Consider the following 14,895-nt stretch of genomic DNA (forward strand, 5'->3'; position numbering starts at 1 on the left):
AAAGTCATAAGCTTACAAGGATCAAGGAATTCCTCCTGCTTCTTTAGGCTAGTTTGAATTGAGTTTCTGTCACTTGAAACAGAGCTTTCATATAATGTTTACATAAAACTATGGTATATAGATCATAATCGTGATTTTAAAATATTAAAAGCATACCTGCAGGACAGTGTGGTAGTTCTTCCTTAGGAATGCTAGTCATTCTTTGAAAATCATCATGACAAGCATTACAAAAATGTGTTGTTCCAAAACAGAAAAAAACAGCCACTGAACAGCAGTAGCGACATTTATATTCCAAAAAGTCTGTGCCATGTTTAGGACACATCTATAGCAAAAGAGAAGAGACAGACACAAGATCATAGTGAGACTATTTCAATCACACTTAAGATAGGCATATACATAGACAGCTCATTAATTCATATTTTGAGGGCCTACATAACTCTAAAAATTGATTGAAAAACTGATGATACACATGTTTGAAAACCAACAAATAAATATGTGGCTCTGCCCAAAAGGTCTGGACAAAGATCCAAGTTCTAATCCCATTTCCATCATAATCTATCTGATTAATAAGCAAGCTACTTAATTTCTTTATGAATGTTTTATGGCCTGTCAAACTGAAAATTAATGAAATTAACCTCTCTCATAATCTCACAGATGTACTGTGAACATTTCACTGAACAGGGGAAAACCTAAAAGTTTCACTGCAGGTTTAAGAAACTAAGAAAATAAGTAAATTTATTACACTGTTTAACTATGGTGATCATTTCATGGAAGACAAAATTATAAAATAAAAATATCACCCAAAGGAAATAATATATATGAAATAATGTGAAAAATTATACAACACTGAACAAATATCAGAAAATACTGAGGAGAAAAGCCTGATTTACGTTCCCACCATATTATTGTTTAAAAAATAATACTATTTAACATTTCTAAACTGTTGTTTCTAATAAAATGTTCTGCCTACCTGAGCCCTGGAAACATCAGAACAGGCACCACAAATAAGCTCTCTGGGATCATAATCATCTCCCTGTCCAGCCTCAGCATCGCAGCGAGCTTCACCACCAAAATATGCCTGTGGAGAAAACACATCTAGATTACAGCAGGAAAAAAGAAAACTCTGGCATGGGAGATACAGTATGGGCATAGTGAAAGTAAGATCAAGGGGTTTTAGAAAATACTATTATCTACTAGACCATCCCTTGAAATGCCAAGTGCATGCCCATATTGCTTGCTGACTGTATGTAGGGTGGATCAGGGTAAGAAATAAAGCTATTTCTTCTTTCTTTTTCTTTCTTCCCCTCCTACCTTTCTTCCCTCCTTCCCTTCCTTCCCTTCTCTTCTCCTCTTCCTCCTCTCTCTCTGTTTCTTTGAGACGGGCTCTCACTCTTGCCCAGGCTGGAGCACAGTGGCGCAATCATGGCTCTCGACAGCCTCAACCTCTTGGGCTCAGGCAATCCGCCCAACTCAGCCTCCTAAGAGGCTAGGATCATAGGTGCACGCCACCACGCCCGGCTAATTGTTTAATTATCTGTAGAGATAGGGTCTCCCTATGCTGCCCAGGCTGGTCTCAAACTCCTGGGCTCAGGTGATCCTCTTGCCTTGGCCTCCCAAAGTGCTGGGATTATTGGCATGAGCCACCATGCCTGGCCTAAAGCTATTTTGACTCTCAGATGGATTCAAGCTTACAGCAGGGAGTTACATTGTCCTGTCAAAACAAAAAAGTATAATATTCCAAATAAATAATCAACAGAATATTAAGTAGTAAAAGCTATGCTTTTTTCAGGGTAAAGTTTGAGAAATTTTTCTCATTTTGAAATATTAAAATACATATTCCCTTCTACTGTTTTAATAAATATGCTTAGCAATTCCCAATTTATAATACTGTAGAACAAAATATGCATAAAGTAATTAGTATAGAATTATAATTCCAAGGCTAATGGGAAAGAAAAAAGTAATTTTAAGCATCTTCTGATCACACATTTTTTAAGAAGAAAAGGCCGGCTGGGCATGGTGGCTCACACCTGTAATCCCAGCACTTTGGGAGCGTGAGGCAGACAGATTCCTTGAGCTCAGGAGTTCAAGACCAGCCTGGGCAACATGGCAAAACCCATCTCTATCAAAAATACAAACAAACACAAAAATTAACCAGGCGTGATGGTGTGGACCTGTGGTCCCAGCTACTCAGGAGGCTGAGGTGAGAGGCCTGTTTGAGCCCAGGAGATGGAGGCTGCAGTGAGCTGAGATCATGCCACTGCACTCCAGCCTGGGTGATACGGTGAGACCCCATCGCAAAAAAAAAAAAAAAAAAGGCAAATTTGATAATTCTATTCAGAATTCTGCTCATAGTTATAAAGTTATGCAATAGGCAGGAACTCAACAGTTGCCAATACAGACACTTGAATAAATAGAATTTGAATAAATAAAATTATCATGAATAAATAAAAATATCATGATGGGTGATTTATCTGTATTTGCCCTGGGCAGAGATTAAGTGAGGCCAAGGAACTGGGACAATTTGCATGCACTGATTGTCTCATAGTCAAAAAGCTATGTCCGGATTGGGAATAAACAAACTGAGTCAATATAAATCTATTATCTATACTAGAAAAACAGGTCCAAAGACAGGATCCATTGATGCAGAGGTTATAAACGGTCATTCACCAGCTAAACCTAACCCTGGAAGTATTTCGGTTTGTCTTGGGGACTGCTTACTCCAGCTGTTTCACTTTTCTATATACTCTGCTTGGCTTCCTGAACATTTGACTGCTACCCTGTAATAGCACAATATTCATTTATAATGTTTAGTACATGAAACACACAGAAATACTATTTTATTATTTGTAACAATACAGGCTTCATAAATGTGCACTATTGGGTGTGCATGTATTTATCTGCCTTTCTGGCTATCACTGCTCCACTTAGACATCCATTCATCCTCTGTATTTTCCTTTTGCTACATTGGGGGACTATGCACCTTTCTCATGTAGTCATTCTTTCACTCATTTATTCATTCTTCACTTAACTCTGTATCTAGTAAGTGCCAAGTACTAGAGATGGAAAAATGAAAAAACATAGTCTTTGTCCTCATGGAACTTATCAAGTAGGGCAGACAGATAAGTGGTCCAGTAGTCATAATGCAGAATAGGGAGTACTATGCTAGATGCCTGCAAGATACCAAAATCATGTGGTGGTGGTGTTGATGGAAGTGAGATGGGGGCATGTTACAGAGGAGGTGAAACCTGAGCTGAAGCCTGAGGTATGACAAGACAGATTAGGCTCTGCATGACAGCATGTGTGTATGAGGTTGGGGGTGGCAGGTCAGAGTAAAATATGCAGGGGGAGGTAGAGAAGAGCATCCTTTGAACAGCAATGGCCTGTGCAATGGCATGGGGGTGTCAGTGGGTGAGCAGACAGGGCTGAGTTTGAGAAGTGCAAGTTATTTGGTATGTTGTAGCAAATGGAGAGCAAATGGTAGCATCTTGGGAGATGAGACTGGAGAGGGAGACTGGGCTACCGTATTGTAAGTAGAAGAGTGATCCAATTAGATTTTAGATCTAGAAGTATTAATTAGCAGCAGTGTAAGGGATGCAACAGAGGAATTAGGGGTTCTACACCTGAACTCAGGAAGAAGGCTACTGTAATTACCAAGGAAAATGATTAGATTTGCTGGAGATGTAATGGAAAGAAAAAAGGACTCAAGAGAGATCTGGAGACAGAATTGATAGGATTTTGTCAGTAAAGATCAGAGATTGGTAAAGTCTTTTTTTTTTTTTTGAGACATGGTCTCACTATGTCACCCAGGCTGGAGTGCAGTGGCACGAATACAGCTCATTGCAGCCTCAACCCCCTGGACTCAAGCGATTCCCCTGCCTCAGTCCCCCAAGTAGCTGGGACTACAGGCACATGCCAACCTACCTGTCTAATTTTTGTATTTCTTGTAGAGATGGGGTTTTGCCATCTTGCCCTGGGTGGTCTCAAACTCCGGAGCTCAAGAAATCTGCCCACCTTGGCCTCCCAAAGTGCTGGGATGACAGGTGTGAGCCACTGTGCCCGGCCAAGATTGATGAATATAATACCTGACATGTGAACTCTGAAGTATTTGTGAGAGATTCAAATGTCTGGTACGCAGTTGGTTATTTGTAACTAAATCTCAAATTTTGGGAGGTCCTAAACGTATACATGGTAGGTGAAGGTATAGATGTAAAAGAGGTCACCCAAGGTAAGGAAGTATTTATTAAGTAGGCAAGAATGGAGCTCTAGGAAAACAAATATGTCAGGGGTAGGTTAAAAAAATAAAAAAAGTAGTTAAAGATAAATGACCAGAAAGGAAGGAGGACAGAAAAATAGTGTGTTGTCCTGGAAGCCAAGGAATTAAGAGTTTTAAGGAAGGAATGGTTAGCAGAGTCAAGTGAGAGAAGTTTATTCGAGAAGGAATTGCCCTGGGCCAACAGGTTATTACTGATGGGAAGTAGCTTGTATACAGAAATACTGCATGTTTCGAAAAGTTTGTTCAGGTTAAATAAAGAATCCCCAAACAAGTTAAGTAAACAAGTTTTACTGGAAACACTGGCAAACATTGTACCAAGCTATCTTATTTTTAACTTCAGGCTTAAGATGGAATAATTAGATATCACTGTACAATTTGAATTCTTAATCATATAGGTAAGCTCTAGTTTTTAAAACTTCTCAGTATAATTTATAGCATACCTTTCTGCATTTGTAGCAGACATAATATGCATATCTATTCATTGCATAGCCAGCTGGGTCATTATAAAACCTCACACCAGGAGTTGTGATAGCTTCACTCTTATGCAGACCTTCATATTCCAATCTCATTAAGGCTTTTCTTCTGACATCCTCATAGAGTTCTTTTATTGGATCAAGTAGGTCTTTCAGTACTATGTGATTAATTTTGTTCTGCAATAAAAAATGAACACTTTACCAGAATCATTTATTAATCAACTCAACAAACACTCAGTATGCACCTAAGTGCCAAGCATTGTGCTAGAAGATAACCAGACAGCACACATATTCTAAATAAAATGTCATTTGAAAAACATTCTGTAAAGTCTTTAGAAGCCCATATTTTTCCAAGGGCAGGGAAAATGTGGCAAATGGGACACAGAGCATGAAAATTCCATTTTATTAGCTTTATATTTCCTGAGTCTGAAATATATCTCCTGTTGCCCTAGCTATTGTGGAAATAAAGTTACCTTGTTGCCACAAATAAGACATGCTCTATGTTTGTGTGTGTGTGTGTGTGTGTGTGTGTGTGTATGTGTGTGATGCTTCCTTGAGGGGAAGGCAGAACGCCAGGTGACAGAAGTGAACAGGTAGTATTTGCTGTAAAACCTTCATGTATCTATTAATATTTGTAGCACCATGTGATAGGGGAGAGCAAAATACTACAATCTTTTTGATTATTCCTCAGTCTATCAAGACAATGATTGTGCTAAGTCTTTTCATATTGTGCCCTTTATATTAGTTTGCAAATATGAAGATAAGAAAATAGGGAGAGCTTAATAGAACAAAAAGGAGCAATGAATTAATAGGGAAGGTACTGCTACATTTTTCAAAAACAGCTTTTTGTTAATCATTATTAGCTTGCCAAAACAACTTCCTACTTGTTGACTACCTTTGTAGAAATGTGTCAAAATGCCAAGAACTTCTCCTTGTTTTAACTAAGCTCTAAAAGAATCTGTTCTAGTGGTACTGAGGGTTCCAATTTCACTCTTTAATGGCAGGTATCAGTTTCTACAAACACCAGAGGATCATTCTTCTTTTTGGTAGTCGTTGTCATGTAATGTCAACTGAGCTCTCTGGTGGTCTGACAGTAGAGATTAGAGATGCGTGCCGTTTAACGCATCACGATGTTTAAATGAACTTTCTCATGTAATATGTTTAACAGAATGAAATCAGTTTTAAATGGACAATTACTGTTTTGAGATGCATTATAACAGAGAGATTATATTCTCAGGTTCCACATGAATGAGAAGGGAAGAAACTGCTAGGGGCTGGTGGGTAAAACATAAACTGGAGAGGAAACCAAGAGATACTGACATATGTTTATTTTGAAAGGTGAAAAGAAAGAACAAAAGAAAAAGAAAGTACATGATTTCAGATTCTTTCCATACCTTGCAAATGGGACAAGATATAAATCCAAATGTTATCCTTGGGCCAAGCCATCGATTTTCTAATACTCGCCGACAGCACTGTAAGTGGAATATGTGACTACAATCCAGCTTAAATAAACAAAAGAAAAGGACATAAGCAAATATAATAATGATAAACAGCTGAGTGACTGGGAGATTATTTAATGCAAGGCACTACTTACAGCAGGTAAGAGAAAAATCAAGAAATTTACTATAATGAAAATTCATTGGGACACTGAAATTGGGACATTATTATTTACTAAATTTCATTATAGTAAACTGGGATACTATTAACTAGGCCTTCGGCTTCTCCTGCTTTTTACCATTCATGTATTAATGCCACCTACATAAAGTAAGCCAGGTTAGGAAAAAAAGTAAAATTATTCAATTTTGTATCTCACAGAAAGAAGAAGAAATAACTGATTTATGATTTTCTTTTAGAGACTATTATTATCTTGGAATCATGAGAACTGAAAATATAAGCAATGGGCAGAAGTTAAAAAAACCTATTTAGTGCATAGTAACTTATGTATGTATAGAAGTATGTATCATTATGTATAGATCAATTATATAATGTTGTAAAAATACCATTCTGGATTTTGGAAATTAAGAAGAGCCTTAGCTACTGGGGGATAATCTAATTATTTCCCCTGGCTTCTGAACATTTTATACATTCTGTTGATTACAGAGGCTCACGCAAATCACAAATTAAAGCTGAGCATGCAACATAGAAAGCACAGCATAAAGAGGCAGAATTTGCTCCTCATTAGCCTGGTACATGTATAGATTAAAAGAACACTTCTGCCTAGTGATTAAAAAAAAGATTTCAATCAACTGCTTTTTTTTTTTTTGAGACAAGAGTCTCACTCTGTCGCCCAGGCTGGAGTGCAGTGGCACGATCTTGGCTCACTGCAAGCTCCATTTCCTGAGTTCACGCCATTCTCCTGCCTCAGCCTCCCGAGTAGCTGGGACTACAGGCACCCGCCACCATGCCCGGCTAATTTTTTTGTATTTTTGTAGTAGAGACGGGGTTTCACTGTGTTAGCCAGGATGGTCTTGATCTCCTGACCTTGTGATCCACCTGCCTCGGCCTCCCAAAGTGCTGGGATTACAGGCGTGAGCCACTGCGCCCGGCCTCAATCAACTGTTTATTTGACAAATAGATTCCCCATCTTAATGTCTGAATACATTCAATACTTTAAAAGCTGAGGCAACCTGAATGGCTGGTGCTGCCGAGAGCGCTTCGGTGAAACATATCATGCACATGTCATCGGCGTCTTGCTTCAGGCTTGTGGCACTTTTGTCACAGCCGTGTAGACAGGGCAGACAGTGCTCTTCGTTTTTAACACCCCCGCATGGATGGCCACAAGGATGCGTCTTACTACAGGCTATCTTAGCATATTCCTGTTAAAGATGAATTACAATGTTACACAAGTATTTTAAAAAGCACACATTCTGGTAATTTTCCTTATTATATAAATTTCCAAAGATTATTTTCCCACAGGAAGTATCTATGCAGGTCAAGTAACAACAAAGTAAAGTTATTTCTAATCTTTGTTTGAATATAAATTAGGCTTCTTAACAAAGTTTTTTTTGATGCGATTTTTAAAAAATGCCACTATCTATAAAGGGAATGCTGATAAGTGAATTATAATTTCATATTTGTCATCATGCACAGCTATGAAGCAAAAAGTTCCTGGCTGGGAGTCGTGGCTTACACCTGTAATCCCAGCACTTTGGGAGGCCGAGGTGGGCAGATCACGAGGTCAGAAGTTCGAGACCAGCCTGACCAATATGGTGAAACCCCATCTCTACTAAAAATACAAAAATTAACCAGGCATGGTGGCGCACGCCTGTAATCCCAGCTACTCAGGAAGCTGAGGCAGGAGAATTGCTTGAACCCGGGAGGTGGAGGTTGCAGTGAGCCGAGATTGTGCCACTGTACCCCAGCTTGGGCAACAGAGCCAGACTCTGTCTCAAAAAAATAAAAAATAAAAAAAGTTCCCCAATGTATAATTTCCCAGTCACCACTCCCCGCATCACCAAAATGCGGATTTTTTTTTTTTTTAAACGGTACCTCTCACTCTCTGAGCATATCCACATTCTTATTAAATGAATTGAGAAACCAAAAACATTTGGACAACATAGAATATGTTTATATATGTTCAGGACTAAAGAACTCTTAGACGTTGAAAATGTATTTTAAGGAAATAAGTGAATAATGTGTGTAAGAGATAAAGGAAATACAGTTCATAAATTTTTAACTGCTTCTAACACAAAAGCATATATTAAATACATATGATCATGGTAACTGAGAAACACACAAAAAGAGTGTGGTTTGGGCTTGAGAGCCTTATTTGACCCATTCTCCAACTTTGGTAAGGCATTTGATGCTTCACATAGGTAATACACTCATTTAGGAAGCTGGAGTGACGCTGAGCTAAAACTCTTATCTGTATGAAGTAAAGGTGTCACAGGGTAACAAGGACAATGGGATGGCCTGTGTCGCTATATACTCACCTGGCAATCTGCATCAGAACAAACACTGCCAACAGCAGATAACTCTGTTCCACTCCTGGAACCACAGAAGCGACACGCTTCTGAGCTACTCGTGGTGGGTTTGCCTAGGTTCAAGCAGAAAAATAAAAATCCTTCTTATGGATATGTTTTCTAGATATTTTAACAGAACTAAATTTTAGAAAGCAAACTAGGTTTGTATCAGTTGCTATCCTTAGGAAATCAGCCTGACAGTTTTAGAACAGAAGGTTTCTAAGTTGTCCTAATTATAAAGTAAATAATGACACACAAAAAAAGAAATTAAAGACCTATCTGAAGCCAAATACATTCTCGACTAATATTTTTTTTCAGCAAAAAAAACAGACTAGACTTCTAGTCAAGTTACCAGACTGAGCAGATGTGACAAGCCCCTGACTCTAAATGTACAATACCATAAAAAATATGATAACCAAAAATTAAATAAAATACATAGAAGTTAGGGAAATCTTTAACTGTCTTTATATAACAAAATTATAAGGCATAGTATAAAGCCTATCATCAGAGTATGAAACTTGAAAAACAGAATTCCTACCTCAGGAACTCTGCAATTTGGAAAGGAATTTAAATATGTTTGAAATACTTAAAGAAGAAACAGAATCAATAAAACAAGAACAGAGCAATAAGAAAAAGAATGTGAAGATTTGAAAATTACAGACCAAGCTGATTTTTAAACAGATATAAAAATCTAACTTTAATATCAATATATTGAATTCAGCAATATTTACAGAAAAATCTATTTAAAAAGGATGGTTTACAAGGATGGTTTGACATTGAACATTTATTAATGTAATATACAGCACTGACAGATTATAGGAGGAAGAAATCAACTATGCGAAAAGAAGGTCATGCTCTTGCAGCATGAAAAGTCACCCTAGAATTAAATTGATTCCGATTTATACCTAACTCCAACACTGGAAGTTTGTGTCAGTCAAATGGCAGACTGCAGATGTGCTGAAAACTGAGAATTTGTAAGATTCAACGTGACTCTGAACTAGGAATATATACAAGATTTACTTTAGAAAAACAGCAAAATGAAAACTACGTTTTAGAGATAAAAATACATTTAACATACATAAGTTACTTTTTGTTTAATGTCTATTCATTTTTGTTAATTATTTTATTGCTATCAATGGAAACAGTACCATTCACAAAAGCTTCAGAAGCATTAGGTCTACAAAAACCTCTAAATATCATAAAATCATATAACCTTATAATAAATAGAGATCTTAGTGATCATCTAGTGCAGCAAGTTTTATTGTGGGGCAACAACTAGCAGAACTAGAAGGGAATTATCAATAGAAATGTATTTTATCTATGGAGCCCCATTAGCTGTGACCCTCTCACTTTATAAATGAAGTCAATGAGTTCCAGAGAGGTTAAGTGACTTGCTCCACACCACACAGCTAGTTAGTGGCAAATCAGGTTTCTTGACTTTGGTCTAATGGTCTCTTCACCATAGAACATTCTATATATTTAGTAAATATAATAATGTAGACAGTGATCAATGATGTCAAAATTAGACATCAGAATATCACTCAAAATTATTCGCAGTTTAATCAGTTGGCATGGTTTAATCTTTTTTTGTGGGTTTTAAAGGCATGGCTCAATCTTTAAACCTTTTACCTGTGTGTTCTCGGAATTCCACCATTGCCTTCATTGTTTTAGAATCTGCCAGTGCCATCAACCAGAACAATTTGGTTCTACCACAACCTTCATGAAGGTCAACCTTTATAGCTTCTTCTTCTTCTTTGAAGACCTAATATTTCATTAAAGAACAGGGAAAAATATGCTTATTTATCACTCTGAAAGGGAGAGTATAAAATTTAATTATTCAATAATAATAATGGCCTTCATTTAAGCACTCTAGGATGAATATTTCCAATCTCTTTAATCTTCACAGCAGTCTCTTTTTTATAAATGGAGAAATTAAGTGTTTCGAAGGATAAAACAACTTGCTATTTATAGATGGTGAGACAGCTGTGAAGTCAACCAAGGTCTTTGATTCCAAAGTCCACTTTTTTCCCCTACTACACCAAGCCTCTTTCACACATTTATTTCAAAATTCACTGAACATATTTTATGCTGCAGAGACAAAAATCTTCACCTGTCTTTGATGAGTTTTGGTTCTTCGATGAAGGTGAAGGAATCTGTCACAGTCTGTACATAAATTTCCACAGACATTGCATAAAATGATTGCTGCAGTTTCACCATCATCATGGTTATCACACATAGGCTAAAATAAGACATTTCCACATGTTACATTAGATTAACAAGAAAGTCTCAGATGCTCATACAAATTGAATGTAATTTATTTACAACAATAAATGGTTATTCTGAAGTCTATTAAGAATTTAGAATCTGAATATTAAACAGAATTATTGCAAATGTACTTAACTATAAAAATTTCTCAAAACTCCAAATCCAATCATTAATGTGCTTTGCAGGTTCAATGATTAATATAATGAACAGGTATACTTTGTTACTTAGAGACTTAAGACATGTCTGCCCCATTATATATCTAAACATTCTGTATGCCAAAGAAAGAAACTGTGTATTTTTGAAACTTGAACATTAATAAGAAAATGGTGAAAGGGCCTATATAACATTTTCCTTTCTAGTGAACTTAAAGATACCCATCAAACCTACTTAAGTACATATGTGAACAGGTGGTATGTCATGTTGCCTGTGTTATTGCTTTATTTCCTTCCTACCATAAGACTGATTACATTTTAGTAAAATATCTAGTCACTGAATCAGACTCTGGCTAAAAATAAATTTTGATATGATGCAATCATGACTCAGAGAAGAAGACAGCTCTTTTATACACTTAAATAAAAGCCCCAAAAGTTTCCATATACTATGAAGAAGGGACTCTCTGAAATAAACTTGTGAGATGAACTTGGCCGAAGGGACACAATCTTTCAAGAGATCCACTAACTGTTTATGTTGATGTGTTTTTTGTTTGTTTGTTTGTCTTTAAGCTAAGCTAAAGCTTACTGTAAAGGAAAGCAAGATAAATTCTTACAAAATTCTGATCTTACCATTTGTTTTTGTTGTCCATCCTTTCCCATCCATCTCCCTGAGGAGAGACGATCTACGTGGTCCTGATCGAGAACACATAGGGATGCGAGAGCAAGCCAGAGCTGTTGAAAGGGAAGGCTGTTACACCACTGAATTTTTAGGAAAGACTTATGAAATGCTGACTGTGACACATCACAACAGCTCCATAAATGCTGGCTGATTTTGAAAATACATAGATACTCAGTGGCACTCAAGTCTTCCTGACGTGGTAGCAGACATACATGATCACTGCCCTATGTGCCATGCACACAGGAGGCACTCAGATATCTACTGAACAAGTGACTGTTTCTCTGATGAACCACCCTGTCTTCTATCTGACAAATAAAATTATCCTTTATTGGTCCACTATGTAAACAACATATGAATAAATGAATTGGCATATTTAATATTTACTGTACTAATGCCTTCTGCATATTCTTCCATTTAGTATCATTAAATGCCAAAGAAGGTGGTACAGCAACTGCTAAATTGTGTACAGTTCCATGAGTAGTCAGCTACACATTAAATCCTTCTAGATAATAAAAGTTCCTCAGAAGTCTTTGTTGCCCCTTGTTGCCCCAGAAAGCCTAATACTATACTCAGTGCACTTTGTCAGAAATACATACATGTCTAAAAGCTTTAGAAAACTGTTCTCCAAAATAGGGCCAGGCACAGTGGCACATGCCTGTAATCCCAGCACTTTGGGAGGCCAAGGTGGGTGGATCACCTGAGGTCAGGGGGTCACGACCAGCCTGACTAACATGGTGAAACCCAGTCTCTACTAAATACAAAAAAAATTAGCCAAGTGTGGTGGTGCATGCCTGTAATCCGAGCTACTTAGGAGGCTGAGACAGGAGAATCGCTTGTACCTGGGAGGAGGAGGTTGCAGTGAGCCAAGATCGTACCACTGCACTCCAGCCTGGGCATCAAGAGCAAAACTCTGTCTCAAAAAAAAAAAAAAAAAAAAAAGACAACTGTTCTCAGAAATAGTTAAAAATTTCTGAGGCTTAAAGGGTAAGCTTCAGTTTTCTATAGAATGATATATCCCCTCATTAATGAAAAATAGAAAATGACTTAACTAGCTCAACTCTAAGAAGTGCATGTGAGTGTTATTGGATACAGAAAGCAAGAGATGTTAAAATAGGGACAGAAAAATAGAAAAAGAAATAATGCATGCAAGGAGGAAGGGGAATGCAGACTGAATGAAAGCAACACATGAGTGGTGGGAAAGGATTACTGTCAAAAATACCTATTTCAGGTGTCACAGTCAATAATAGCAAGATAGCATAAACTGACTTTTTCTGCCTTAGGGATATACAGTTTATCTTCTTTTTCAGATTTCTGAGGATTAACCTAAGCAATTTTTACCAGCATTCGCTTCTTCCTAATGTTGTCAGACTGCCCTGCTTCAAGGAAATATCAAATCTCTTCTGGAAGTATATGGGACATGAAATCTAGTAGGTTAAAACTTACTATAAATGTGTCATCTGAAGAATGCAATCTCATTTCCTCAAAGATTTCCACCCTGACCCTGCCCTGGACAAGCACTTCTTGCTTTTTAGAAGTAAGACCTATAAACCCTGTAAGTAAGTTGCAGGGCTCTACATTAGGAACAACCAGGCATAGGCAGGGGTCTTGTCTCCAAAGGATCTTCGGTCTATCACAGCATAATGCTGGCACTAAACTTTCTGTGGTAAACTACAGTAAATAGATCATTAGAAAGACAACACACAATGTACAATGTAATTAGCCTTTTCTAACCAGTGTATCCTAGGCTTCCTAAACAATAACAAAAACAAGTGACACAGAACACATAACAGTGAGAAGTAATGACTAGTTCATAATATAAAAGCCCTTTATACTTTCTCAATAAGTACAGTATTTGGTTAAAAAATAATTATGTTGACTTAGTGATTAAAATTTGTTTAAATCTATTACTAAAAAAGAACATGCAATGATACAGACCAAATTTAAAACAAAACAAAACAAAGCAAAACCTACTCTAGTTGTTGCAATACATCTCACTGGAGACCTAAATTCTTCTTCCATCTTGGTCAAGGCAATGATGGTTTCTGCAATAGCATTTTTTGTCACTCGGGACCAAGCTTCTGACAGATGACCCTATTGAGCAGAACAGAATATTTTAATAAGTGACCAGAAATGTATTACCATAGTAAATTCTTTTTTCTTAAATAACATCTCCTATCAAAGGAAATACTTGTTTTTAATGAGACCACGGAATTTTAGATCATGGGCACAGACTTTTGAACTAAAATGTCTTCGTGATCCTATGGAAAATTCAACTTCTAATTATCATTCTGATATTTAAAAATAAATAAATAAATAATTAAGTTCTCAATACTCTTTTCCTGGAAATCAAGGGCAATTACTCTCACATCTGATAAAAACATAACAGAAATACTAAGGTTATCTATGTTTGAGAAGTTTGTCACTTAGCATAAAATTTACACAGTGAAGCTAACTGCTTTAGAAGAGTATTATAGGAACCTAAAATATAAACAGGTTCAAACTGCAACTACCTTTATTTGCTACCTTGATTTGTAATGAACATTTTTTTTTTTTTTTATTATACTTCAGGGTTTTAGGGTACATGTGCACAATATGCAGGTTTGTTACATATGTATCCATGTGCCATGTTGATTTCCTGCACCCATTAACTCGTCATTTAGCATTAGATGTATCTCCTAATGCTGTCCCTCCCCACTCCCCCCACCCCACAACAGGCCCCGGAGTGTGATGTTCCCCTTCCTGTGTCCATGAGTTCTCATTGTTCAATTCCCACCTATGAGTGAGAACATGCGGTGTTTGGTTTTTAGTCCTTGTGATAGTTTACTGAGAATGATGTTTTCCAGTTTCATCCATGTCCCTACAAAGGACACGAACTCATCATTTTTTATGGCTGCATAGTATTCCATGGTGTATATGTGCCACATTTTCTTAATCCAGTCTATCGTTGTTGGACATTTGGGTTGGTTCCAACTCTTTGCTATTGTGAATAGTGCCGCAATAAACATATGTGTGCATGTGTCTTTATAGCAGCATGATTTATAGTCCTTTGGGTATATACCCAGTAATGGGATGGCTGGGTCAAATGGTATTT

At 37.1% G+C, this 14,895-nt stretch overlaps 1 protein-coding gene across 1 annotated transcript in view; it reads right to left on the minus strand.

Moving 5' to 3' along the window:
* Positions 1–14,895, minus strand: part of MYCBP2 (MYC binding protein 2) — a 288,978-nt gene that overhangs the window by 6,905 nt on the left and 267,178 nt on the right. Inside the window, exons 73-82 of the mRNA XM_032151244.2 lie at positions 13,776–13,895; positions 11,756–11,857; positions 10,819–10,947; positions 10,338–10,470; positions 8,679–8,782; positions 7,374–7,562; positions 6,141–6,248; positions 4,714–4,923; positions 971–1,078; positions 157–322 (exon numbers count right to left, since the gene is read on the minus strand). Coding sequence (XP_032007135.1) covers positions 157–322; positions 971–1,078; positions 4,714–4,923; positions 6,141–6,248; positions 7,374–7,562; positions 8,679–8,782; positions 10,338–10,470; positions 10,819–10,947; positions 11,756–11,857; positions 13,776–13,895 — 1,369 coding nt within the window. The remainder of the gene's footprint in view (positions 1–156; positions 323–970; positions 1,079–4,713; positions 4,924–6,140; positions 6,249–7,373; positions 7,563–8,678; positions 8,783–10,337; positions 10,471–10,818; positions 10,948–11,755; positions 11,858–13,775; positions 13,896–14,895) is intronic.

Source organism: Hylobates moloch, unplaced genomic scaffold (genome assembly GCF_009828535.3).
Source record: "Hylobates moloch isolate HMO894 unplaced genomic scaffold, HMol_V3 SCAFFOLD_4, whole genome shotgun sequence".
Taxonomy (NCBI): Eukaryota; Metazoa; Chordata; class Mammalia; order Primates; family Hylobatidae; genus Hylobates; species Hylobates moloch.